Source organism: Grus americana, chromosome 2, assembly GCF_028858705.1.
Source record: "Grus americana isolate bGruAme1 chromosome 2, bGruAme1.mat, whole genome shotgun sequence".
In the NCBI taxonomy this organism is placed as follows: domain Eukaryota; kingdom Metazoa; phylum Chordata; class Aves; order Gruiformes; family Gruidae; genus Grus; species Grus americana.
Window position 1 is genome coordinate 164,671,763 of NC_072853.1, and position 27,970 is coordinate 164,699,732.

At 40.4% G+C, this 27,970-nt stretch overlaps 1 protein-coding gene across 1 annotated transcript; it reads left to right on the plus strand.

Moving 5' to 3' along the window:
* Window positions 1-364: 364 nt before the first annotated feature.
* Window positions 365-20,884, plus strand: AQP1 (aquaporin 1 (Colton blood group)). The gene is made up of 4 exons (XM_054814809.1): window positions 365-1,521; window positions 16,847-17,011; window positions 17,424-17,504; window positions 18,993-20,884. The coding sequence occupies exons 1-4, from the start codon at window positions 1,132-1,134 to the stop codon at window positions 19,170-19,172; spliced, it is 816 nt and encodes a 271-aa protein (XP_054670784.1). The 5' UTR covers window positions 365-1,131; the 3' UTR covers window positions 19,173-20,884.
* The last annotated feature ends 7,086 nt before the right edge of the window (window positions 20,885-27,970 follow it).

Below are 27,970 nucleotides of genomic sequence, written 5' to 3' on the forward strand. Positions count from 1 at the left end.
CTCTCCCCCTCTGTCTCGGGCCAGCCCTGTGGCTCCGCGCGGCAGCAGCCAGTCTCCCTGGTGACAACCGGGACGGCTGACCTTCAGCGGAGCCGTGCGAGATGCGCTTTCGCTGCAGGACGTGGGCTAGGAAGCCGCTCAAGTGGCTTTTTTTCCTGCCGGTTAGGAGAGCACGAGAGCAAGCCTGGGGAAACCCCGAAACACCTCTGCGCTTGAAAGAAAAGAAGTGAAGAAATGAAGTAAATAAAAAAACCAAAACCAAAACCAATCAAAAAAACCCTCAACCCCAAAACAAACACAAACAACCCCAAACATTTGCCCCTCAGGATCCAAATCGCATCGTGTAAAGCTGCCAGCTTACTTGGAGTTGTGTTAGATTTACACGGTGGTCACAGAGGTTAAAACTGATCCCCACCATGCATCAGTTAACACCAGCTTGCGTGAGCCTGTGTAAATACCCGCGTTTGTCCGTACGGCCGTTAAGCTTGGCATCAGAAACAAGTCCAAGACTCCACAGAGCCAGCAGAAGAGATATTTCTACCTGTTTTCAGATGAAACAGAGGTACTTAAGCCTCTAGAGTGTGAATTTAGTTGCCAGTTTTATTTAGTACTTTCGGATGTCATCTGCCGCCGGCGAAGCTGAGTGTGAATAACTTACCAGCCTGCACAGATAACTTTGCTTTTTGTTTCAGTCCAGCTCGAGACAGAACTCCCAGAAAAGCTTTCACTCCAATCCGTGTGCTGAATGATGATACAGGAGTTAAAGAAGTGAGGGTAGCATTCCTGAGGCACTCGTAAAGACTTTTCCAAGGATTTTAAAAAGCCTCTTAAAAACGGCAGCAGAGATCGAACGCTGTTAAGGGAGGGGAAAAAAAAAAAAAAGGAAGAAAAAACTTTGGCAGGCATACAGTGTCTTACATCAATCTAGCAGTCAGCATCTATGTAGATATTCTTTCCTCCTTTTGTGCAACACCCCTTCCCTCCTACAGACCACCCAAAGCCCTATAAATAATCCAAGGACTGTATTTTTTCTCCAGATTTCTCTTCAGACCTCAAAAGGAAAAATATCAGGCAAAGGAAGGGAGAGAGGGAGAAGGGAGAGTGAGGAGGGGAGAGAAAGAGAGAGGAAAGATGGCTAGTGAATTCAAAAAGAAGATCTTCTGGAGGGCAGTGGTGGCTGAGTTCCTTGCCATGAGCCTTTTTATTTTTATCAGCATTGGCTCGGCTCTGGGTTTTAGCTTCCCAGTGGTGGGCAACAAAACGTCAACAAGGTCTCAGGACAACGTGAAGGTTTCATTGGCTTTTGGGTTATCCATTGCTACCATGGCACAAAGCGTGGGCCACATCAGCGGTGCACACCTGAACCCAGCTGTGACCCTGGGCCTCCTGCTGAGCTGCCAGATCAGCATCTTCAAGGCGCTCATGTACATCATTGCCCAGTGCCTGGGGGCAGTGGTGGCCACAGCTATTCTGTCGGGAGTCACCTCCTCTCTCCCAAACAACCTCTTGGGGCTCAACTCGGTAAGTAGAAACTTTTAATTCCTCCATTTTTTTCGAGTAGAAATGTAACACCTGTAATCTACTAATGGGTGTGTGGGGGGTGCGTGTGTGTGTGTGGTGGTGATGGTGATGGTGACCTCTGTGTGTGGTGGTGATGGTGACCTCAGGAAGCCAACTTCTTATTGTAGCAAGGGATCCAGTCCTGATGATACCAGGATGGATCTATGTCATAGGGACGGTCCTTCCTCCCCACCCACATTTCGGAGCTTTAGGATGTTATGATCATGATCAGTTTTGCTTATGTTCAATTTTGTACTTCCAATTTGCTGAAATATGTCTTTTGACACCAATTTAACATTGAAATCACTGGCAGTTGCATGATCGAGTCCATCACGTGGTTCTGAAGGTCTCAGGTAACATGCTGATCAATGTGCCTATACCAATGTTGTTTTTCACTTCTGTGAATGTGTGAATTCTTTTTCGATACCTAATTAATGGTTTGTGTAGCTTGATGATGACTGCAATGAAAACCTATGGGAACAGTGAGAGAAACCCTGTCACCAAAGGTGTGAGCATTACCTGTTGCACTAGGCAGAGTGCTCAGATCCTGTCTGACACAGAATCCCAGCTGCACTTTCTGTGTGTTTCTCCTTTAGCTGTGCAAAAATGGGAAAAATCCCTGAATTCTCAGGTGTAGATTGGAGAAAGATGTGAGGCAGCTACATTTAACAGGGATGCAGGTTTCAGCCCTCTCCCAGCCGGATGCTCACAGCTATTGACCATCATGCTGCATAAAAACTGTCTGGCCACAACTCGTCCTCCTCAAAATGTTGTAATTTTACTGTTGTCATTGTACCATAACAGAGGAAAAAATGATAGATACACTTTTAAACTTGAAATCATCCCACTGTCAGAGGCAGTGCTACAGCCACTGCAGTGCACAGAGTACTATAAATGGAAATTGCCTTCTAGTCACTTATTTCACCTGATTCTGTTAAGAACAAGTATTTCACATCTTTTCTATGGCCCCTTTCTTGTAGAATATTCCTGACTGCTTTGAAACTTGAGCTAATTTGAAACCTTCTGCCTCTTTGAAGTCACAGGGATATTTGGGACATAAAGCTGCAAATACAATATCTCTTCAGAAATCATTTAGGCAAAAGGGGATGAAAGGATCAAAAAAAATTAAATTAACTAATAAAGTAATTTTTTTTTGCATGCTGTGGCATTACAGTTAATTCAGAATATGTGGCAGTTTTTGAAAACGTAATAAAATCTGATATTAAGAAGGTGGTTCCTGAGCAGCTTGCGTTACTCTGCAAAGTAGCTGCTTACCTCCCTCGAGCCTGGTGCCTGCAAGTATTTCATCGGGACACTGTTTCAGAAACTTTGATGGGTTAATCCAAAACATTTTGGGGAAGAAGAGCAAATCATTTTATTAACTCCAGAAGGCTCTGGCTGTGTGTGTGCACGATATGTGATCTTTTCCTCTGAAACCACTGGCAGAGGGAACTGCTCGACCGCATGGGACAGGGTATCCGCCCAAGTGGTTTCCTCGAGAGGTCCAACTGCCATTAAACACGGGAGGTCTGGTTTCAGTAGCACCCGCCTTTCGTATTCCCCTTTTGCTTACCACAAAATGCTGATGGTTTGCTCCTTCCTCTGTCAAAAAGCCCTGAAACTGTCCATTTGTAAAGGGGGTGTAGATGATCACCCCAAACTCTTCTTGATCCTCAGTCAGTAACTCTCCAAGCTACAAAGATAGAATTCAGAGCTCTGCACAAGGACATCTCAGAAGAGAGGAGCCTATGGGGGCAGATGCATCAGGAAAGATCAGTGGAGTCACTGATTTTGCTAAGCTTAGGAGACTACTTCATGAATCTCAAAAATTGCATGTTAGGGTGGAAGCCTTGTTCCCCCCATCCCCAGGAATGCCTCTGGAATACAATCAAATGCATCATTTTCAAGCCCACAAAATACACTGTAGGTAAAACCAGGTAGTGTAAGTGTCCATCATGCCAATTTCACAGATCTGACAACACTTCCTGTGCATGAATTAATGGGTAAAATGATTCCTAAACACTGTGAAAAGCCCCTGTCTCAGCGCTTGCCATTGTGAAATACCCAGAATTTTGATTTTTTATTTTCTCTTTCACATCCAGTTATAAATGTTCTGGCTAGAGGAGCAGTGGGGAGACATCCCAGGGGATGGGGAAGGCAGCAGCTGTTCTTCTCCCTTGCAAGAAAGAACTAGTGAGGAAGGCACATCCATTCATTTCCCACTGACAAGCTGGGACTGTCTGGGGAGGTGAGGGCTGAGGGGGCAGCTGGGTCTGAGAACAGCAGAACGCCTGTCCTTGCGCAGAGCCGATCACAACAGGGCGTATCCTGAAACCACAGCCCTGCGCCAAGAGCACGCTGCCTCCTTCAGCAAATAGACGATAAGGAGAAACCACAGAGATTGCGTTTGTGTCATGCTTTTTAACCTGAGGAAAAGGAGGGCAGGCACGGAGCTGGCATCCCTGCCAGATGCTTTGTCTTCCTGCCCTTTCTGTCGAAAACGAGGTGTAGATTCACTATGGAGAAAAAGGATAGAAATAAAGGGAGTGCTGTTTGTTTGACAAGCTTGGGAAGAGAGGGCTTGGACGTGTGTGACTGTGTCCTCTGTTATGACCCTCTTGCGCTCTTGAAGGGGTATTTTTTACAGGAAAAATGTGGTGGGAGCAGTTTAATGGAGTCAGTGGCTATCCAGTGTCCCCAGTGGATACTGGGTGGGATTGCCTGAACTTAGATTTTTCCTGCCCAGCTGTAGGTCCTGCACTGACTGGCCAAGTGAGGAACCCATTTCCATAGGTTCCTCTCTGGTTCACAGAGGAGAGACAAAGGCAGGTACTTCGTCCCTTAGTCCCTTTGAATTGTCCTCCAAAGACGGACAGCTCTTCCTTGGCATGATGAGGCTCCAGGCTTGGGGACCCTCCATTAATTACCCAAAATAAAGTGGGGTGAATCTGTGCTTTCTCATTGCCCAAAGAGAAAAAAGGAAATGCAAGCAAATGGAGTACAAAAAAGAGCCATGGAAGGTGCAAGGCTGAAGAGAAGGAAGGGAGAATGAAAAAGCAGGATGTTCCTTTAACGTGTTCGATATTAAGATCTGCTTTATACTAAGAGACAAGCAAAACAGTCAGATATAAAGAGTTTGATCCAAACTTTACCAAAGTCAATGGAAATATTTTTAGTTACTTTGGCTGGTTCCTAATAAGACGTTTTGGACTATATTCAGAGAGGTATTTAGATTACTGAATCCTTTTAAGACACTTAACTTCCCATATATTTTAGGAGTGATGTGGGTGCCAAAGTAAAAACTTCGAGAATTGGAAAAGGTGAAAGGAGTATACAGTGTGTTTGTTGTTCTAAACATTTCAATATTTTTCCTTGCATCATGTTGTGTCTTTTTTTGGCAATTGGATTACTACATGTTACAAATTTCCATTCGGTAAAACTATAAGAATAGAGAATACCTAATTCAAAATGCACTCATCTGCCAACATAGCTGGCTATTGTCTAGTGAGGACAGATCTGTAGTTTGGATAATGGAGGAAACTATTCATCATGGGCAGTTAATGACCAACAAAGAGCTCGAGCAGGAAAGGTGGGTGAGAGGAGACTTCTGTACTTTTTTTTTTTTTTTTTGTGAAAATAATCAAAGTTTATGAAAATGCAGACACTGCTTTACAATTTTATAATTTCTGTATTTTGGCATACTGATTAGAGTGCCAGGAAATGTGCCCCCTAAGTCTTGGGGCTACAATTTGAAAACTATTTGAAAACTCTGCCTTGGAGTTTATAAAAAAAGATATTTTTTTAGAAGTTACAAGTGGATCAAAAATTGTAGGCAAGAAAAACAGACCTGAAGGTAGTGTTGCTCAGGGTAGATAAAGAGAAAAGAAAAACAACCAAGAATAACAAATAGAAGAACTTGATTTAAAAAAAAAAAAAAAAAACAACCACTCAGTGGACTGATAAATGTTGTTTGTGTAACTGAAGAACTTTTTGGAAAAGCCAGGGGAGATCTGTGGTCAGTGGATTCAGAGGTCTGGAGCATTTTCTTAGGACTGGCTGTGTCCCCAAAGTTGGATCAGCTGTGGGAGAAGAGTTTGTGCACATAAGGATGCAATGCCCTGTGGTGATAACCACCCAGTGCCCAACTCCAAATTCTTTCTCAAAGAGAGGGAGAAAAGAGCCCTTTGCTGTCCTTGTTTCTTCATCCCAGGGCAGTATCTGCTACTTTGAGACACCTTCCACCCTCATCGAAGTCACACTACAGAATGAGTCCCCTTTCCATAAGTTATCCCACTTAGCTGGACTGTGGTCCAGCAGCAGCAGAGCAGATTTGAACCCCTGTGCTGGAGCTAGCTTTTTTTTTTTTCCTCTGCTGCACACGTGTGTCCGAGCTCCAGCCTTATCCTGCTACTTGGGAAAGCTGAAGGCTGGACAATCTCTTGTCTCCAGGAGACTGGAGCATAGGATGGGGCATACAGTGTGTGGATACTTAACCTCTGCAGATGTATCATCTTATCTGTAGGATATCAATGTTGGTGATTTTTCTCCCAACAAATTTCCAAGGCACAGAGATGTCTAGTGCAAGCACAAAATTGTCCCTGCACTGGAAGTTCCCTTTCATAAAGCTGAGACCTGCCACACCTTTTAATGGTGTCTGTGTGTCAGTACTGATGTTTTTATCCTGATATTCCTCACTGAATATTTCCTGTCCTTTAGAAAGTTGCCTCAGAGGGGATCACGGACAGGAATCACCAGACACCCCACATTTGGTCCAAACCAGTGCACCAGTGGTGTCCCTCTGACTGTGGGGAGCAGGACTTGCATGGTTGGCCTTGATGACTCAGTGTTTACTTTGTGATTTCCCTCTCTCTTTGTGCCCGCACCCTATGAGTCTGCTCTCCTCCAACCTCAAATTAAACAAAGTCGGGTTGAGTTGGAAGAATTTCCAAAATAAACTGAGAGCTTGACAGTGTGAGTGGACAATTGAGTAAGTGATGCTGCTTTTCCTCTGAGTCAGTATGGAAAATTGCAGTTCCAGAGGTGCTGCTGGATGGACGAGACATGCATCTGAGCTCCTGACCCCTTGCGCTTGTTAAAAATCCTTGGATGCCTTTTTTCAGTGCAGATCATGTACTGCGCCCTTCCCAAGTTTCAATACAGTGAGCTTCATTCTCCTTGTCACTGCCCTCTGCCCTCCCTGTTCTCAATCCAGTGTAGGCTTCTCCTGCCAACCTTGCCTGTCCTGGGACATCTGCGTGCTTAAGCACTTGAGCTTCTACAAGGGACCAGAAGTTGCTGCGTTTTTAGAGGGAGCAAAATGGTTCCTGTACATGAGATTAGTCTGGGATTCTTATTTCTTAACAAAGAGTGCCACAACAATAGCTCATTATTCAATTTCAATTTTGCAGCAGCAGCAGTCTTTTAAGGCATGCCAGCATTGTATTGAATCGCACCAGGCCAGGGAGGTGGAACACAGGAAAGGCACCTGCTCAAAACTGGCCATAGTCTTGGCCGCTTTCTCATGTGTTCACACAGTGACAGTAGGAACATCTGGGCTGAGACGTAAACCTGATGATTATCACCCATCCTCCAGAGCGTTTGGGGATAACAGGGGTTAGAGCTCTAATCCTTATCTCAGATCTCAGCAGTTATCATCTCCATTTCCACAACAATTTGCTCAGTGCTTCTATATTAAGATAGCCCTATCCTGAGCTTTTGGCAGAGAACATGCAAGGATGCAGCAGCATGGACATTTCTGGCAGAAGGCGAGGCCCTTAGTGATCACCCACCTGCAGGTCAGTCTTTCGGTGCTAGAACAGAGTGGTTCAGAGTGGGGTTTGTACCATGAACTGGGTCTGCATCCAGAGGATCCAAGGATGACTGGTGCACTGTTTGAAAAATACTCCGAAAGCCTCAAATTAAAAGTCCTCTTTATTTATTTCTACTTAGAAATGATAGAGATTGATGAAAGGGGTGCACAGAGGGTTGTAAAATAATGAGTTGCAATAGAACTGAAAACACTATTAATTTGGTAGATTTGTTAATATTATAAGTCAAATGGAGTCATACTGGGATTTTGGAGAATGACTTTTTTTTCTGTGTTTGACCAGCTGTCAAACCAAGTAGGATGAAGTATGAAATATAAGAAAAATCATTCTGCCACCATGCTTCCTTACTGGTGAATGAACAGTTAAAAATTGTTTTCCTTTCCTTAGCATTCTATGTATTATGCCATATGTATTTCGATATTTTGTATGTGTATACCTCCACATACACTCACACACCAGAGACAGATAGATCGATAGATAGAAAGGTTCTTCAGATGAGGTAAACCCAAATTTTATTTCCTAATTTAAATTAACTAGAAATTATATATATAAAAAAATCTATTAGTGGGTGTTGATTCTAAATCAAGATCTGACATGAGAAGAACCACAGCCTGAGAACAAATGGAAATTTCCACAGCAAACATGAGAATGAATATTATGGATCTCTCTTGGTTAAATTAATGCAATGGTAAAAACAACATGTAAGTCATTGCAGCAGGGCTCATGTACTTCAGCTGATAATGTGAACCTTCAGGTGAGTCGAGAATAGCAGTTCTTTAATCAGAGAATCCTAAAAAAAAAGTCACTATCTGAGCTGTATAGAGCTACCTTTAAAAGAAGCATTTTTAAAGCAACGATATTAAACCACATCACAAGTTGTAAAGGAAGAAAAAATAGCCCTTGAAAAATTTCCTGTTTGTCTCAAGAGGAAATTGCCTGTTTTCTTTAGAGCCGTAGTATATTTTTGCTTATTTGTCCATTCTCTAACTTAATTGAGAGAATTCAATAACAGAGAGATCTCTGTCTGGTATCACGATTGAAAATGTCAAAGAAATCTTCATTCTTAGAAAAATCTCCATGCCAGAGTTGGGGAAAACAGTCCAAACTATTGTGCTTGTGCTCAAGTTCATAGATAGCAAACTATCTGTATGTTATGTGTCTGCATTTCTCAGTTTCCGTATTTCCCTGTCTTTAAACTGTTGTCTTTTTATTACAAATACGCAGAGGGAGAGGCACACTTTTCATTGTGGACTGATACGGTACTTGGCACAGTGAGACATCATGGTCTGTGGCTGTGCTCCTCAGTACCTCCAGAATAATATCGATACCGATGTCACGGAGCAAGTGAAAGGCTCCTGGAAGTTTTTCTGGCCTGGCTGGGAGCAGTACGTGATTCTGTGTATTTATTAATGTGCAACCTGTGGGGAAACTACCAATCTTCCTGGCATCCAGAGCCAAAGGTAGTGCTGGTGTTTAGCTGATGCAACTCCACTGCACTCAATGAGATCTGAGGCTGAGGCACAAAATTAACCTGTTAAATCAAATATACAGGGCCTGACAGGCATCCTGGAGGAAACTCTATAAACAGCAGGAGGGCAAAAATGTGTCCTGAAATCTCTGCAAGGGGTTTCTCTTTTGGCATTTGTGGACCGGAGAGGAGCAAGGACATCCTTTATGTACTTTCCTGGTAGAGCCCCATGCATCCCCTCTCCAGGAACTGCTGAGAGGTACCACAGAAAACCAAACTTTTCCAGGCTGTTGACACTAATTCTATGCCAAGTGAAGTCAATGAACTCTTTCAAGACATTTCAGCTGTGGCACATGTTTCCTGACACATACACACAACTTCTCCTGAAGTTAATGATGACAGTATTTGGACTGAGGAATGAGTAAAGTCAGGTTTGGCCCCTTTTCCTTCCTTTGATACGACTTCTTACTTGATGAACAAGGTGGAGAAATGGAGCTGGAACTGTTCCCCTAATTTCTGAAATCCATTGCACATATTCAGAGCTGGTTTTTAACTCTATGGAAATGCTAAATCTTCAATGCTCTGCACAAGACTGACCGTATGAACTACCTCAGACTTGGAAAATTTGAAAACTTCACAGGTTTGCTGGAGTGTTTGTCTAGAAGTATAAAATGAATATCACTTTGGTGCATTTCCCAACAACCATACTGCAAGGTTTGTGCAAATCCAGCTAGTTTTTCCAGTAACAACATATAAAGGAAGATTCTATTAGGCTCAAAATTCAGATATGCCCAGAATTCCCCACTGAAAGACCATCTCCTTCTGGGCTGACAATACAGGAGATCATAAAGAGCTCCGTGGTATACATGAATGCTTTAAAAGTGTTATGGAAAATGAACTATTTACTTGGGTTTTGCTGGGTAAAGGAAAAAAAAAAAAAAAAGCAACCCAACTCACCATTCCTCATCTTCTGAATAGAAGTTGTTTATTTCTCAGCAGCGAGATTTTAAAAAAAAATGTTTCCCCAAAGCAACTTTCCCAGAGGCACATCAAAAAGTATAAGTGTAAATGAGACAAATGGTCTATCTCGAACTAGCTGTGCTAAATGAAAGTTCTATAGAGTAATTGACTTTTACTGTCTGTCACTGGCCTCACATGTAAACTTTGTCTGCTCTGGTTTAATATAAATGAAACCATCACTCTTCCCTTTACGGCATACCAGGCTGCTGCGACACAAAGCCCTGGCTAGTTTCTCATCAACCTGAGGACTGGGTGGGAGGAGGGAGGTTAGTCTTGTTCCTGGAGGGTGTCTGCTGTCCAAAGAATGGAAAATATGATCTCTGCTTTGGGAATTGAATGAGTCCCCTTTAGAGCTCTTAAGGCTGTATTTATAGGAAGGATAATCTAGCAGAGGACAATATGTTTTGTCCCTAGGTTCTGCTGAATGCTTCTATTGTTGATCTAGGATATGATCCAAAGCTAATTCTTTGCCTCATAAGCAGCTTCTTCTCAGTGCTCCTGTCGTATAATTTTAAGTGAAACTCTTTAGATCTTTGCCTGCCTCTACTTACTAAGGAAATGAGACTTTTGTACTCTCTGAATCCCTAACATGCAAATAATGGGTATAGAAACATCCATTTCAGAGTGATAGTGTTAAATAGCAAGGAGAGAAGAGAATAACTGTAGTTGAACAGCTGAATGCATTTTGTCTGTAAGTTAAAAGCAAGTTTATAGCTATGGAGATCTGGTACAGACTTCCAGCAGAAGAAAGATATGATATCAATACGGAAATTATCAAGTTATTTTCATGACAGTGTTGGAGCTGAAAGAATGAGAAGTGTTGGAAAAAAATGACAGGCCAGATAGTGGAAGATGGTTTTGAGGGAAGTAGGAAGATTAATTTCTGAGATTGCATCTGAAGAACATTGTATTAAAGAACTTTGCTCAGCTAAACACTTAAATAATAGTTGGTGTAAAGCAGCATAATTAATATTTCCAGTGTGGGGATGAAGAAGAGAGCATGAACCATTTAAACTGATGTGAAGAGTTTTCCTTGTTAAGAAAAATAAGGAAAATCAAAGAAGGGCAAGTTTAAGCTACAGGAAGAAAAGGCAGTAAGACAGTGAGAATTTGTTTGAATAAAATGCAAAGTCTTACTTTAAGAAAAAAAGTCTGCCATGGGAGAGGTAAGTTAATAATTTGTAATGCTGAAAACAGCAGGCCTGGTGCAAGTTGTTAGCTGTTTGTTTGAACTCAAGGCACAAGGAAAGAGGTCTGTCTGATATAAAGATATTTGTTGCAGCAAGCTCCTTAAAATGCTAGATTTTGTGTGGACAAGAGAACATAGTCCATTTCCCAACATGAATATTAAAAACACTTTAATAAAAGGTAATGCCTTTATAGTCAGTCCACAACATGCTGCTTATTATGTGCCAGCCATGCTGTTGCTGGGGTTCTGCAAAAGCTGCCTTACCTAGGGGATGGCTGGGATACGCAAAGAGAAGTCCCAGCCATCAGTGATATTATATGTGTCACTGAATTGCTGTGGCTTAACTTTTCTTTCTCTAAAAAAAATCAGACAGCATGGCTTGCAGTGAAAAATGGAGAAAGTTGACATTCCCCTACTGAAAAATAGACTTCTACATTTCCAGACCCCTACCATGTTTCAGGAACAATGAGGAACTAATCTCTGTTATATGAAAGTAAGCTGGACCCTAGAAGATACAATCCATGGCTAAGGGTTTGTTGAATGAGATGCAGCATAGCACCACGTGATGAAACCACCTTGCATAACAGTCTTATCCATATAACGGGAAACAGGTTTGAACTTGATATACTTTTACTCCTAATGAGAAAAATATGAAGCTGCTAGAGAAGTACACAGTTGAGTTTACCTTGGGCCAGTTTAATTTCCTGTCCCCATTTCTCTTCTGAAGGCAGAAAACTAATAAATATCCTGCTCAAAAAAAAAAAAAAAAAAAAGAAAAACACAAAAAAAACCCAAAAACCCAAACCATACCATTAATTTGCCCAAATTATTGCTTGAAGCTGTGGAAGTCAGTCAGCTAAACATGGCAGTTAAGGGCACTTCTGAGAAACGATCTTCCTAGTTCCTCTCTCCTGTCTGATGTGGTGAAGAAATGGAAGCAATGTGACCGCTACCTGTTTCCTCAGACCAAAAAGGAGGTGTTCATCTCAACTAGTTACTCTCATGGTCATGACTAGGTAATAATTTTCCATTAATTTTGCCCTCAGATTTAACAGTCCTCATGTGATTATATTATATGTCTCTTGACTCACTCACCAGTATGGGTTATATCTAAGCAGAGCCCTCACAGTGACTGATCCGTGAACTGCGGCTCCATTATCTGCATGTCACCAGCTGCTTCTAGACATTAACTCATCCAAGCCAGAGCAGCATTGAGGCAATCGTCTCCCAGACCTTCCCATAGGAAGAACCATTCCAAAAAACCAAGGTCTGTTATACGATAATTCAGCTTCGAAGGGACTTCAGGAGGTCCCTAGTCCAACTTTTTGCTCAAAGCAGAGTCAGCACTGAATTCAAACCAGGTTGCTCAGGAGTAGCAGTAACATTACCAGATAAAGCTAATCTTTGAATGGGGAACCAGTATTGTGCTTTATCCCATGTGCCCTATGTGCTTCCTTAGGCTCCAACCAGTTGCACCTCAGGAGCTTTCTGAATGAGTTGTGAAGTTTGTAAATTTACTGAATTCCATTGGATTTTTCTTCCATGAACTTGATCAGGTATATGTGTCTACATATAACTCTCAGATCTTGCCAATGATGTAACCCTTTTCTTGGGTGTGGTTCTGGTGCTTCTCCTATCAAAATAGTGACTAAGAAATGAAGTTTAGAGGAACAATTCATGTGAACAAAATAGGAGAAGTCCGGATTGACTCCTATGGTGTGGGAAACCGTGTTGGAGATGAATGTGGGCTTGCGTATTTAGTTTTAATCCCTTAGAGCATATTTGGTTCCTTAAAGCACTGAATCCAATCTTCAAGCCTCACAAGTCTGAAGCATGAAAAGCTCAGGGAGTTACTGTGCTGTTCCCTGCCCTCTGACATTTTTTCTGCTGTCTTAATGAGCATCACCTAAAATGCAGAGCATGTGAGAGTTACTGGACCGAGATGAGAAGAGGTCAGAGATTTCCCAGCAGATACATCAAGGGCAAATGCAGTGTCAGCCCACATTCGCTGCCCACATACCTTGTTGTGACCGCTGGTAGGCAGTCAACCAATGCAGGGAAGAAAGTCACTGGAAAGGGATCCCTGCAAGTCAACACTACAGTAGAGGTGACTGTATCTTATATTTCAAGGCATTATATTATCTATTTAAGAATCAGAGATATACTCACCTTATATTCTGGATATTCTCAGTATCAGAACGCTAGATGTTAAGACCAGTGGTTGATTTTTGCCTTTGTTTTATTGACAACCTCAGGTAGTCAGCTCTCTGTAATGTATAGTACTACTTCCTACCACATTCAGATTAAGCTTTAGACAGCCCTGAATCTTCTGGAGTCAGGTATTCTACAAAAATTCAAGCTTTCCTTAAAAAAAAAAAAAAAAAAAAAAGAGTAATGTATGTAAAATACAATGAAAGGGTAACCAGCTCATGTTGGTTATGCCTACCTGGTTCTGTCAAGAGCTTAAACCAGCAAATTCAAGAGGTGCAAAATGTATCACGTTGCATTGCTAGGTGGGTAATGCTTGCAAATCCACTGTGACCAAGGATTATATAAAAATGAAAATACACACATATATGTACATTTTAACTTGATACTAGGAAATGCACCTTCCTACTACCCATGTTATGCTTTGGTTGGGATGTGGTTAGGGTGGTGAAGACTTATGCTGTTTCATGTGTTGCTGTGCCCTGGATGGTCCAGGCTGCTGCTATAGTGCTACTATAGCTCTGACAAGCAGTCAAATAACGAATGTCTGTGATGCTACACTTATGTACTGCAGATCCACAGATCACAGCAAAGCAGAACATCCAAGGTTTGCCTCAATTTGCCTTATTTTGGAACGTGGCCCAGAGTCCTTGCTCTCACAGTGGAATCTTACGTCCCTGGCAGGCTGTGTAAAATTACATGCTGTAGGAAAGCGAAAGGTTTCCTATGATATTTCCAGGTTTTCTTTGATTCCACACAGCCCATCAATAAGTGTTGATTAGCAGAGAGAATGACCTCAAGTCACGTCAGCTGTAGGATGTGTTTTCCTGGAGGGAAAGGAAGAATATGATTTCCGCCTCTTAAAGATAAGGATTATCACAGGTTTTAAAAGCATAATTTTGCTCTTATTGTCTTTCAAATGAAGGGAAAGGCTAATGGTAGGTCAGTGTTTAATCATTTGAAATGCCAAGGCTTTGTCAAATATTAAATCATCAATGCGTCAAACGTCGGACCTCAGATTTAGATTCTCTGGGTTAAACAGCTGCATTATGATAGAAGAGAATTTAGTTACTTACCAATTTTGGGCATTTACATATCAGTCACTTATTTGCCAATGCACTTGCCTTTTAGGTTTGACCATATGACCTTTCAAATGTGAGACAGGCTTTTCCAGAGAGTCCGTAGTCTGGATTCTTTAAGTGATACTATTACTTTTGATATCAATGGGATGCATTTCAAGCCCAATTTGTTGAGACCCACAAATCCCATTGTCTCAGCAGCGAAAAAAAAGTTATTATTTTTAAAAGGTGATGATAAAAGTAATAGAATATTAATTTAGTGATATTTCAGGCATTCAGTGTGAGTTTCTGCATCATGTCATTTTCATTGCCAGGTCATCTGTATATATCTATGTCAGACTTATATTTCTCACATGTAAGTCCTATTTATGCTGAAGGTTTCATTAACTGATTTCAGTTTCAACTGTATGGATGCTGAAGGAACCAAAATGCCCACCATTTCAACCAGAATTCCCTTCTACCTGTGGATAAACTGCTTCTAACTCAAACGATATCAGTCCTGCATATTAAAGAACATGATATAAAAATATATTATTAATGCTTCAGATTGGCAGGTCTTACAAATCAATATATTTTCACTGTTTTTAATGTGGCTGATCTGACTTATGCTGGCTGAAGACTCATATGCTTTTTTTCAGTGCTTAGGAATTTGATATTATGCTGCTTTGTTACAGAGAAGGAACAAGAAAACCGAATAGCAAAGGTGGAAAGTGAAAGAGCTCCGTTTTAAGGTTATTCAAATATTAGTTTGGGGAAAATTAGAGCATAAAACCACAAAAACAGATTTATAGCACGATTTCATTGTTCCGGACAGGTCACAATAATATTTAATTATGTTTTTGCCATGTATGACCAAGCAATGTTTAATGCAGAGGCTATGACAGATGGGATAACCTACTGATAGTACTATTCTTGAACATAAGTTTTGCAGAGTTTGCTTCCTGCTCTGAGTCACTCACATTCTCAGTTTCTCTGGCCTGTGTTCAAGCTCATGCTCCAACCTACCCGTGCAATGTAGTTATTTCTGCTTAACACCAGCTATTCAGCTCAGATACAGGCTTGTCTTGTCTTAGCTAAGATACCAATGAATATAGCAATTAGAAGCAGGATTCAAAATTTGTTACAACGTTGAATGGTTTAGCTCATGGTTTCTTGTTATGCACAAGTTTCTAACAGTACTCCTGAAATATATCAGCGTTTCTACTGTATAATGTGAATTATGGTGGTTTCAATATGTTCTACGGCATTTACATTAATAAGAAACTCTACTATTTTCATAATTAATAATACAATTGGAATATCTACATCTGCCAGTGTGAGATTTTCTAGAGAATTTACATTACTTCAGTAGGAAATTGAAATACTTTCCCTATTAACCCCTTAGGATTCCTGAATTGTGGATGGTTTTATATGGCTCCCAAAGAAGTTGACTGAGATTCAGTTTGAGTCTAAGACACCTAAAATTAGTCTACATGTGAATTAAGTGTCTAAGCTCTTGTTGTAGTCAAATGAGATCTAGGGAATACAAAATAAAAGACCGAGCTATTCAGTTGACTCTCAAATGATCACCTATATTTTGTCTGCTGAATGGATCCCATCTCCATTGATTACATTCATTACCTATCCAAGTTAGAGATAGATTGCCTAAACATTGACCTCTGGAGACAATTTAGATACCTTTGGTCCTCTGTAGGACTTGTGTCACATCTACCAGTCCCACATGAACATCAAGGATATCTCAGGGTATTTCAGGTGGCATTAGGAACATTTTCAGGCAATTGAATCACAGTATAGGTGTCTTAATGTGGAAATCTGCCCGGGGGAAAGCATTTTGCAGGATGTTTTCCACATAAGTCCTTGTTTTGAAGAGTTCATATTGAATTACAGAAATTAAATAGTGGTGGGAGAAGAGAAGGAAAGATTCATGTGACTTGTCAACAGCAGAGACAGGTACTTTTAAGCTACCCAGAGCTATGCACTCTTTGTGCTGTCTATTTGTCACTTCCTCCCTCCGCCCCTGTCTGCTTAACAATTATTGCTGAAGGCAAGCTGAGCAGTGTTTAACATGACCACAGGATCCTGATTCTCAGAAGCAATGAATAAATGTCTCAAAGCACTAGAGTCCACTTCTACAAGTAAAGGACAATCTCTGGCTCATTTCTCACATGTAGATCAGTTACATTCTCATTGTGTCCAGTGGTTGAGCATTCACTTTTGCTGGATGCAGCAACCATGCAACTATGTTGAATCATTAACAAAAGATAGTTACGCCTAGACTTGAGTATAGCAGTGAGTGTTTCAAAATTAATTTCTGTTCAATTTTTTTTCCTTTTTTTTTTTTAATTTCCCTTTTAAGTAAAAGAAACCCGATGAAAAAAATGGCTGTGCAGGTCTGTGTTTCCCTATTGAGAAAGTAGATCCTGCAAAACTTTGTTGTACTGGTTAAAGTCAGGTAGGAATATCAAGCGACATTTTCCTTCTTGTCTCCATGCAGCTTTCAGAGGGAATCAATGCTGGCCAAGGACTAGGTATTGAAATCATTGCTACTTTCCAGCTGGTATTGTGTGTCCTTGCCACCACAGACCGAAGAAGGAATGATGTCTCAGGATCAGCACCTTTGGCCATTGGTCTCTCCGTTGCCTTGGGACATCTTCTTGCTGTAAGTTTTAGCTCTCACAGTTGGTATCTGCAATGTCTCACCTCAGGATGGGTCAGTGAAGGCAGGAAGATGATGGGCAGATGGTGGTTTTTTCCTTCTCCTTCCACTTCAGAGACTGACCTTGTTTCTGCAACATGCATGGCCCTTCTTTCTTGAGCCATGTGGCTATGGCAATAAGTGATGTGGTTGCACATCTGGGAGGAGTCGCTGCATTAGCACCTTTTTCCCTGGTGGGACAGGACAGGCACATGGCAAACAGCCTTTCCCCTTTTTTCTGAGGAAGAGCGGGTGGGATGGATGAAGCAGTTGTGAGCATCCAAACCATGCTGCAGGCTCCCACTTGCCCTCCTGTGTAATGCAGATGCCACGTGTGCATCACTGCCTCACCACTAGTTCTCTTTCCACCTCCTAGATTGATTACACCGGTTGTGGAATTAACCCAGCCAGATCTTTTGGCTCAGCGCTGATTGCCAACAACTTTGAAAATCACTGGGTAAGTTGAATAATTTTTTTTAACTTACAAGAGGCTCTGCATATGCATAATATACAAGATCAGAAATATTTAAACACATATCATTAGCACGCAGTGGGTTGCCATTTCTATTTTGTTTAACAAAGAATAATCTCCTTTTGCTCCTGACCAGCCTCACATCACAAAGTCCTCAAGCTGTGTATGGTCAAAGTAATGCAGTAGATTTTCTTTGGTTATTTGCCTTTATGTTTATTTATTTCAAATATTTTAAATGTTAAAGCCTAATTACACAGAATCCTGTATTGAATATTTAGCGTTTAAACTGAGTTTGTTAAATTCTACTGCTTAATCTAGTAAAACCTAATTTAAGAAGATTCTTAAGCAGGTTTATAAACTGAAATGGATCATCCAATATTTGGAAGCTAATAAAATGTTCATCTTAAAGTTAAGTGTCTGCATATATGCTTTCATGCAGAATCTCTCTGAAACACTATAAATTTTAGATTATTCCCTGTGGTTAAATGTGTTACTTATTTCACAAAACTCAATAAAGAAGGCTGATATAAAAGCTCTAAATGAGCATGTGTTCTTGAATATTTAAAATGTAGCTTGTTCTAACTCTCCTACTCATGATTTTGGCAGCCAGTTGCATAGGCATTTGTGGAAATTTAGTGGTAGTACAATGGCTTATGAAAATTTTGGATATGGATGCAATCTTAATCTAAAAAGTAAAACACAAAAGGAGGACACTGGGGAAATGTTGCCATTATCTCCCACTTAAACACTTCTATTCGGTTACTAAGGTAAGGTAACTATGCTAGTAGCTAGTAATTTCAGAATTTCACATAAAAAAATATTTTCCTTTGTACAGAGAGAAGGGGATAGAGATAATAATATGTATTAAACCACTGATATTGCTGAATAAAAGAAAATATGTTTTCAGACTTAGGAACTCTTTGGCCATGCAAATTCATCAAAATCATATGTTATTTCTAATAAAATCAACCTATCTACAAAGATACTTTTACTACCTCTCCCTCCAAACTTTAAGTGATTAGACCAGTACAATTACAGCAATATCGCTAGCTAAAGAGCAGCTGGTAGCAAATAAGGCCCCTAATTAGGTCCTCAGTCAGTATTGCTTTCTAATTCACTGTTCTCTGAAAGTTAGTGGGAGAATGGAATCTAATGCCCTTGTTGCTTTTAGAAATGGTGTCCCCCTGCCAAATCTGTCTGGAGTAACAGAGATGTTTTACCAGCAGATACCTAAGTTTAAACATCAGAACTTGACAACATAGTCACAGTTATTAATCCCTGGGTCTATTGCCAATTCACAGTGAAAATATTGTGGTTTCTTGCCATGCGGTTAAGTAAATATTCAGGTGATGAACTGCAATTCTGATGTTTTCACTGTAAATTTCCTGGTGAAAATCCTCAGAGGTGATTTTCAGAACAGCTTCAAATGCAGTAATACCTGATGTATTAACTGGTCTTGGAACTGTGTTTCAGATCTTCTGGGTTGGCCCAATCATTGGAGGAGCAAGTGCTGCCCTGATTTACGACTTCATCTTGGCTCCCAGAAGCAGCGACCTGACTGACCGCGTGAAGGTGTGGACCAGCGGCCAAGTAGAAGAGTATGATCTGGAAGGAGATGATATGAACTCCCGTGTTGAAATGAAGCCAAAATAAAGAAGGACAAGGAAAAAAAAAAAAAAAAAAAGCACATTGGTTTCCGAAGATTTTATCAGTGTTATAGACTCTTTGTAAACCAGCAAGCAGTACTTTGTTTTTTAATTCAATATGATTTTCCATTTTTTGCTCCCAATCTTAATAGCATTTTTATATCTGGGGTTTTTCAATTACAAAGTCTTCAGGCCAAGAAGTCATTAGACGCTTTTGCGTGAGCTAAATAAATTGGGCTGAAATTTAACCCCTACCTCACCACCACCAAATTTTCTGGTGTCTTAGCGTGGGTGGTTCTCCCAGCACATCACTCAGTAATGATAAGTAGTTGGAATGACCAGTCTGTTTGCTGAAAGAATAGATACCGAGGACAGAGAACCATCTGTACCAACAATGGGGGCCTTATATCGGAAAAAATATTTATACAAATATGCAAGGCTGGTATCTAATTCCAGCAGTGCATGTGAAAAACTTTCTCAAATCATTGCCCAAAAGCATCTTTTGGAAGGAAAGGCCACTAAAAATTACTTGTTATGTAGAATTAACTGTAATTTTCTAAATGATTGATAGTCTCTGAGAAAGAGGGCCAGAAAGTTAAGCAGGGCAGGAATCTCCAGAGTCCCAGGATCCATTTGGTTTTTCCGGTGTTTCATTCTCCCTGAACCTGCATCCAGCTCATTGTGAGGGGAGAGAATATATGACAAAAAATGTATAGATATATTAATTCCTGGGAAGTAAAAACTAGTAGTCAAACTGGAGATAGCAATAACAATGGCAACAAGTACAACATGGTGCCAATGTGTAAACAGGATCTGATTGTTCCTGTGACTGCCCTGCTTTGTTCATCTTACGTAATTTAACTGTATGTTTTAAAGCAAACCAGGAATAAAAAAAAAAGGCCCCTTTCCTCCTGACCCCATTCTGGTAGCCAGTGCTGTGACATTCAGGGACAATGAATAGATATACACACAGTATATTTTCTAATGAGGGACAAATACATACCTGTGTGTAAGTCCATTTCGGGGGTCATTGCTTTGTTTTTATATATATATATATATATATATAAATGTTTATATATTTGTTTTATACAGAAAGCCTAGTATACTGTTTTGTAAGAAAATAAGAGCATAAGACAAGTGGAAAAAATTGCAGCAATGCTTAGCAAAATAAATGACACTGGAAACGTAAAGAAAATTAACACTCTAAATGATGTGGAAGACTCTTTTCTGTTTTCGTTTGTGTGTGTGTGCTACTTATGATTTCCTGAGTAACCCAAAGCATTAGCTGGTCTTACCTACTAACTATAGCATATAGTTAAAGCAGATACATGCTGATATACTTGTTCTGCACTAAACAGGTTTACATAAGAAATGAGGCCCAGAGGAACCTACATAAAAAGCTGCACCCTTTACCATTCAGAGAAACACCCCAGAGGTAATACGATGGATGTCTCCTGTTAGAGAGGCAGTGTGGACATGGGAATTGAGAGAGGGTTGACACTGGATCTATATAGCTTGGATCATTTCATCAAGTTGAGCAGAAGTACAATGAAAAAAAAAAAAAGAAAAGAAAATTGCCAGCAAATTAAAACAGAATACATTTTATCTTTCTTGTCTACATTTGGTGTGCTATCCAATGTATTGTCTATGTACATACAGCATGATTGGATTTTGGAGTGGTTTGAAAATAAACAAAATCAGTTGTGCTAACACACAAAATGCTCATGATTCTTGATTTTTAATTTGCCTTGCAACACAGCACAATTTCATTTTCTATACCAATCTTCAGACGCCAACCTGTAAGACTGAGAAGACCGAGACAACTTCTGCTTTTCCACTCTTGCCTGCTCCTTTGATTTGATGCTAGCCTTTGGGGAAAGGAAGCTTCTTTCTTTGAATGGTGGGCAAAGCAGGCCCTTACCTGTCTAAATTATACGTAGAAATGAAGCAGGATACCACGACCTTGTGCCCACTTTCCAGAATATTTTTTTCAACTTTTTTTGCTGGTATCCTAATGCATCCATTAACCCCAAATCAACCCTTTTTTGCCTTGCAGAATCTATGAGCCAGAACAGTTGCAGAAGTCATCCACAGTAAATAGTTTGTTTTGACAAGCTTGAGGTAATTTAACACGTATAGTGGTGACGAAAAAGTGGGATTCAAAATTTGTTCCTTAGTCCACACCCTGCAAAGAGCAATATCTTGGCCTATTTTCTACACTTCAGAGTCCAAAACTTTGAAGACAAGCAATACTGCCTTTCTATTTGGTGTGTAGTAGGACTACGTCACATTAGCTGCTCTAGTTGCTGCATGGGATCACCACAATTATAAATAAAATAGATGAAAGATGTACAATAACTCTTGCCCTAGTGAAGAAACAAAAAACAGGTTAAAGCAAACGAAGCGTGATTTGTTGGCGTGTTTATTCACAGTGATAATATTTAAACAATTTACAGTAAAGCTCTTGGAAATTAAGTGAAAACATATTTCAACAGAATTCCAGGCTTAAACCCCTCCCTTCTTCTTAAAGAAGGAAAAGCTTAATGGTACATTTAAAGTGCTTTTGTAGTGCTTAGATCCTGAGCTGAGAACAGCAGTTTCTAAACAATGCAAGGCGGTAGGTGCTAATAGCCTCCCCACTCCTGGCACAAATGGTTTTGCTTTGTGCCGGACGAGCACACTTAAAAGTTCTCATCATCTCATTAAAATATTTGGAAGATACCCAGCAAAAGAATTAAAAGCGTGGAGGAGTTAAGTATTGAAACCCACTAACAAATGTCAAGTGGGCAAATGTACTTACACGTGATCACCCAGAAACTCAACAAAATACCCCTGACATCAAGAGGAAGCCTGGAACACAGTTGTTTAAAACACCTCCCATGATGTATGTACTAATAGTTCCTGACCTATGGACAAATAGTCCATGTCTGTGCCCTGTGATTCCTGGGGACGAATCTCTGTGTTTATGACACATTCTAACAGGAAAAGATGATAAAGGGTGAATGCTTTCATAGATTAGCTAGGGGCCACTGGCCACGATGGCCACGCTGTCAGGTAGCCTACAGCATACCAAATACCCACAGCGGGTGGCTACCCAGATGCTAGTAAATGAAGCACAGGGCGATATTCCCAGGTACAGGAACACGGTTGTCAACGCCTGTATGGGCCATCCGCATTACCGTTCTCCCAAACTTTTCCTGGGCAAAGCTGAACAATGCAAAGATGATCCACTTTGTTTTGTCTGAGGGCCAGCTGTCATCCCAGGGACAGACAGCAGCAGCAGTGCAGATGTTCTCACTCCGTGGTTTAGACAGCTGACACAGTACCATCTGGTTTTTTGCATGCACCAGCACAAGGCAACTTAGAAGGAGCCTGAGCAAGGTGCTTTGAGTTCGTCCCTGGAGAAATCCCCGCCACTCCATTGATTCTATAGACAATCTAAGGAGATATGGGTCCTAACTTTAGTCATCTATCTTTAGAAGTAAATACATGCTCTGCCTCCCCATTGTAATTATGGCAATTTAATTTTAGATTTCATGTGGCCTGACTCTGCATAGACTTTTAACACGTGCAAGGAAAGAAAGGCGATTGAAACATAACATAATGACAGCCAATAAACCAGGAAGCTTCCATTGTCTTTCCATATCCACCAGCTGCACCAGTCACAATTCACAGCTTAATGTTTTTAAAAATTAAAATAAAACAATAATACTAATAAAGGATTTCTCATAGTATTTCAGTGTTTTCCCTCCTTTTACCCAGCTGAAGTTTGAATGTGCCAAGAGTCACACAATAAATTATATTAAGAATATGGCTGTTATGATTCAGTTGGGGTCTAGTAAACATCTGTGTCAAGAATGGTTCTGGGTTTCATTTTACTCAAGCCTGATGTCCTTGAAAGGACCATATTTTTTGTATATAAGTTGTCTGCTATTACAGAAATTACTTAGTCCAGAATTCCTTCTGGGGAAAAATGAATCATTTTATAGACTTTCCAAATATGAATTGTGAAATCAAACCTCTGTTTAAACAGGTTCATTGATAATTAGGCATTAGCCATTTATGAGGTTATTGAAATCCTATGCCACACAGGGCTATGAATGATGTTCCTGAGAAGGCACAATTCCCCTTGACTTCAAGATTCCCTTCTGCTGTTGGACATATCTAATATGTTCAGATCTACAAATGGAGTTAACACACTGAATTCTGATTTGACAATATGGGGACTTCGCTTAAACCCTCTCAGTGAAATCCTGTTCTTGCTGAAGCCACAGTCATCATCTGTTATTTATTTTGGGAAAGCACAATTTGACCCCAACTATTTATCACCAGATCAAAACCCAATTTACCACTAGATCAGTTATTTGTTGCTGTGTGTCTTTGCTTCTGAGCAAAAATTTCTAGGGACCAGGGCTCCTGACCACTTCCATGTAACCATGGATGCCTGCCCGTGGCCATTCCTGGTCTTCTACACCCTGTCTAACGCTGCAGGGAGAGATGGGCAGGTAATAGCGATTGGCAGAACCAGTTAGCTACCTCAGCTACAAAGGACTTCAGATGTGGACATCAGCCCTGTTGCCTTTGATACTGTGATAAATTACTGTATACTTCAGAATTTGGTAAAGAAACTGAGCACAAAATAAATGCAAGAACAAAGAATGGATGGAGGGAAGTGACAAATGGCACAAAAGGCAACTGACCTGTGGTTTTTATTAGCATTCAAAAGGATTAATTCACCTTTCACCTTGATTGAACTGTATACCCTGCTGCCCTTGAGTCATGCCTGTTTGAACAAAAGGTCTTCAATTTTTTCAATCATTGTGTTATGAGATTTATAGATTTTGATAAAAAAGAACCCCAGAAACTCAATACACTCCCCTTTTCATGATCTCTTGAACTTCCCGATCTGTCATGCTCTAAAATTTGCCATGAATTGCCCTCATTGTGCCATTTCCTCTGTTTTGTTTCTATTCTTGTCTTAGAATTAAGAAGCTTGTGGAAAACGATCAACGTAGTGATATTATTTGTCAATTTTTGTAGCATTTCTAGAAATTTCTTTCCCCTTTCTCGTCTTTCCCTTTACACTTCATTTTCAAGGTCCTGAGAAGGGCTACTAACAGTTAAAGGTGATCCCTCCATTTAATCTCTTCTCCCTTTAGCTTGTGGTCAGTTCCCTTTTCTAAAGGGTGTATCCCTTACTCCTAGACAAAAACCTGGAGGGACCGTCTCTGAATTCTTTTTTTTTTTTTTTTCCCATTGAAAACAAACAAAACAATGTTCCCTGGAAGCATGGGAGCCAAACAGCAACTCTTGGCAAAAAGTGGACGTTAAGTGCAATTGCTGGAAACAGTCATACTTCTTTCTTTCTTTCTTTTTTTTTTTTTTTTTTCCTGAAAAGTAAATGGAGCACTTGCAGGTAGCAATCTGTCCAAAAGACAGATGTGACTATAAAACGACAAGCTGCAGCACACACTTGGTTTCCCTTGGGGATCTCCAACTTTTTCTTGTTTCACCATTTCACGTTATTACTTAATCAAGAAGAACCTGGCATGAATTAAAGGGGAGAGGGGGAAATGATGGGCCTGCCTGATTTTATATCCTATCCGTGCTGTGTGGAAAGAGACGTCACTTGTACTGGGACTGTATTTTCTGTCTTGGAGCCAGATCTGATTTACTCAAAAATGTTTTAGCATTGTTCAAGGGGTAAAAGAAGAGCTAAATTATATTCCTATCTGGGTTTACAGTGTTTTGCGTTGTCATGGTAGTGTAAAATGTTTTTTTTTTTTTTTTGGTGATACTAGGGAGTGGACACTAGCACTTTCCTGTTGTCTGTAAGAGCACTGATCTCAACACTGGCTGGTCATTAACCAGGCATGGGAGTGAATCTCAAACACTTATTTCAATCTGTGAGAACCGGAAAGATCTATGATGTATCAATTTGGCATACTACCTTTGTGTCCGAGCAACACTAACCTGTCTGCTGCTGGTGGAGAAGCCTGGAAAGTCCTGCCAGAAGTATGCATTAAGTAGTGAGACTGGGTTTTGTAGGTCTTATTCCTTGCTAATCCATGTTAGCCCATTTCTGTTAATTTTCATGAGTCTTTCTTCGTATAGGTTATTGATGAAGGAGACGTGAACTGACAGAGATTTATTTGCCACAGGTGGGTGTTTTGTCTCCAGGGTAAATTTTGTTTTCATTCCTGTCATTGCTGAGGTTGACAGATTTACATCTTTTTTGCATTAGCCTTTGTCTATTGAATGCAGAGAAAATGCTTTATGAATCTAGGTTCACATTTCCATTTACATGGCTTGTAGGTAAGAGACTGCAAGGAATGTGAAAGCTGTACTTCATTACTGAAAATAAATTAAGAAAATACTTGCTCTTTTGGTTGTCAAGAAAAGTCTTGCCATATGCTTCTGAGGGTGCTAGTCAAAGATGACCATACTGCATTGTATTTGGAAGAAAAAAACAAACCCAAACCATACTACTCCAGATGTGGCACTCAGAGCCCTGAATTAGATCCTTCTCTTCTCCTTCACCAGCCTGACAGGATGTGCCAGAACTCAGGCTGGAACGACCTGCATCACAAGCAGCTTTCCAGACCCAGAGAGCCCCTGAAACACCACTCATCACCAGCGCATTGACACCCAACTCAGGACTTCCCCCGATCCTCCCTTCCTCCCAGAAGTCTACGCCTGTTCTTTCAGACGACATCTACACTAAGACCAATGTACGCTTTCTAGCATTGTCCTGCTGCTGCCCAGACTCTTAACGGCTAGCAGGCACAACTTGGTTCTGTTCCATACGTGCAGGTCAGAAGGTGGGATGTGCCTAGGTTGTTCCAAACATGGGGTTTGGACAAAGCCATCTTGGACTGGGAGGAGGAGAGCTTAGCTGTATTTTTGCAAGTCATATGATCCTACATGATCTTGGGCACAAACAGGCACTGGACAATTTTATTTACTAATACAAACATGTTCTGAAATAGCTGACGTCTTGGTGACGTTTTTAGGAAGGAATTACGTACTCTCATGTTCTGAAATAGCTGACGTCTTGGTGACGTTTTTAGGAAGGAATTACGTACTCTCAGTTGGCACCTATCTCTGTCCAGTGGGTACATACAAAGAAATGAGCTTTTAGAAAACTAAAATCAAAAAAGGTGAATGACACCTTTGGTAAGGGTCTCGGTCCTCTTGATATGGATCAAGTGCAATCTGGGAATGCCTATTTTCAGAGAACTTAGAGAAATTACTGATTTCTGACTCCTGGTTGAGCTTTGGCAGGAGTGAAGCTGTGGATCTGTTCAGATCTTGAACTTTAGGATTTGAGGGACCTTAAAGACAAGCTAGGCTCTGTGTAGACATTTAAGTGATTCAGGCACTTCAGCTTTACGTGTTCAAGTTCTGTTTATGTCCTCTTTCAGGTACTTTAACTTGTCACATGAGGACTTTTCACATGACTTTTCAAGCACTTTTCTATTACATCTGACCTTTTGTCAAAACATTCAGATTGGTTAATTATTATGCTAGGGTTTTCACTGTATGAACAATAACCTCTTTCTCTCCTTAAAGGATTGTTTGTCCAGTTAGTCAGTTTTGTCCAATATTGTTAAGAAGCCTTGACTTTGGCTTCTTGATAAATAATGGCTGTTTCCTGAGCCCATTCAAACATTGAAATCATTGTTAAATTTAAATAATGGCCACAGAAATACTGTAGAGTTTCACCACTACACATTTATTCCAAATATAAATCAGCGTAAATTGTTTAAATGGTGCCCAGTCCTATGAGCTTAGTCACTTGAATGTTTTGCATGCATAAAGAAAATGGAATAGAAATGGAAGAGCTGCAGCATTTGCAGATTTAATTAATTGGCAGTCTATGGGATGTAGTGATAGCTGAGGTATGGAAAACAGTGAGATCACATACTCTGTTGGCGTGTAGGCGCACTGTGCCAAGCTAGATTCTCAGACTAGTGTATGACTTTCATGTGACTCAGTAAAAAGTGTGTATGTGTAGGTGTATAAAATTTTGTGCATGTAGTCTTACATATGGAAAAGCATGTATATGGGCCAGAGTTATATAAAATTACTAATGAGTCTGTGTGGAACACGCTTTTCCAACTCCTGTTCTCCCAGTGAAGCTGTAACACAGTTCTTGGGTGAGTTTTGATGAAGACTCAGATTGCAGTTGATATTATATTCATAGGCATAATGTGGACAGATCCGTTTTACTGTTTTGTTTTTGGATTTTTAATTCTTGTGCTTTTATGAGGGAGGGAAACATTATATTTTCATACTGTATTCTGCAAATCTTTTGAATCAGATTATTATTTTTAGTAATATTCAGATGCAGTATAATTCTGCTATTCCAGAGAAGATGTGTTTTGACTTGCAAGCCAAGCCATCTAAATTTAGATGTTGGCAAGGTAGGAGTCCACGTGTGAGATATTAAAGTCACTGCAGGTCTACTGAATTCAGTTAGTGACACATGAAGAGCTATTCAGATGACAAAATCAGGGTTAGCTGAATAACTGGAAACTTCCCTGACAATATTGATGAGGCACTGATCAACTCTGCTAGAGACCTCTCTATAAATGCATATGCAAACAGTACCCCAAGACAGGACCTGTAGTTTTAAATAAAATACAAAAAAAAATCACAACATTTTCAACAAAAATAAAAACATTTGCAATACGTGACATTGATCTTTACACTTCAGTTTTGAACTTATAGCTCAGTCTAGCATCTAAAGGGCAAATATATAAAATATTAAAAATAAAAGATAATTCCTTGGCAGCATGAATG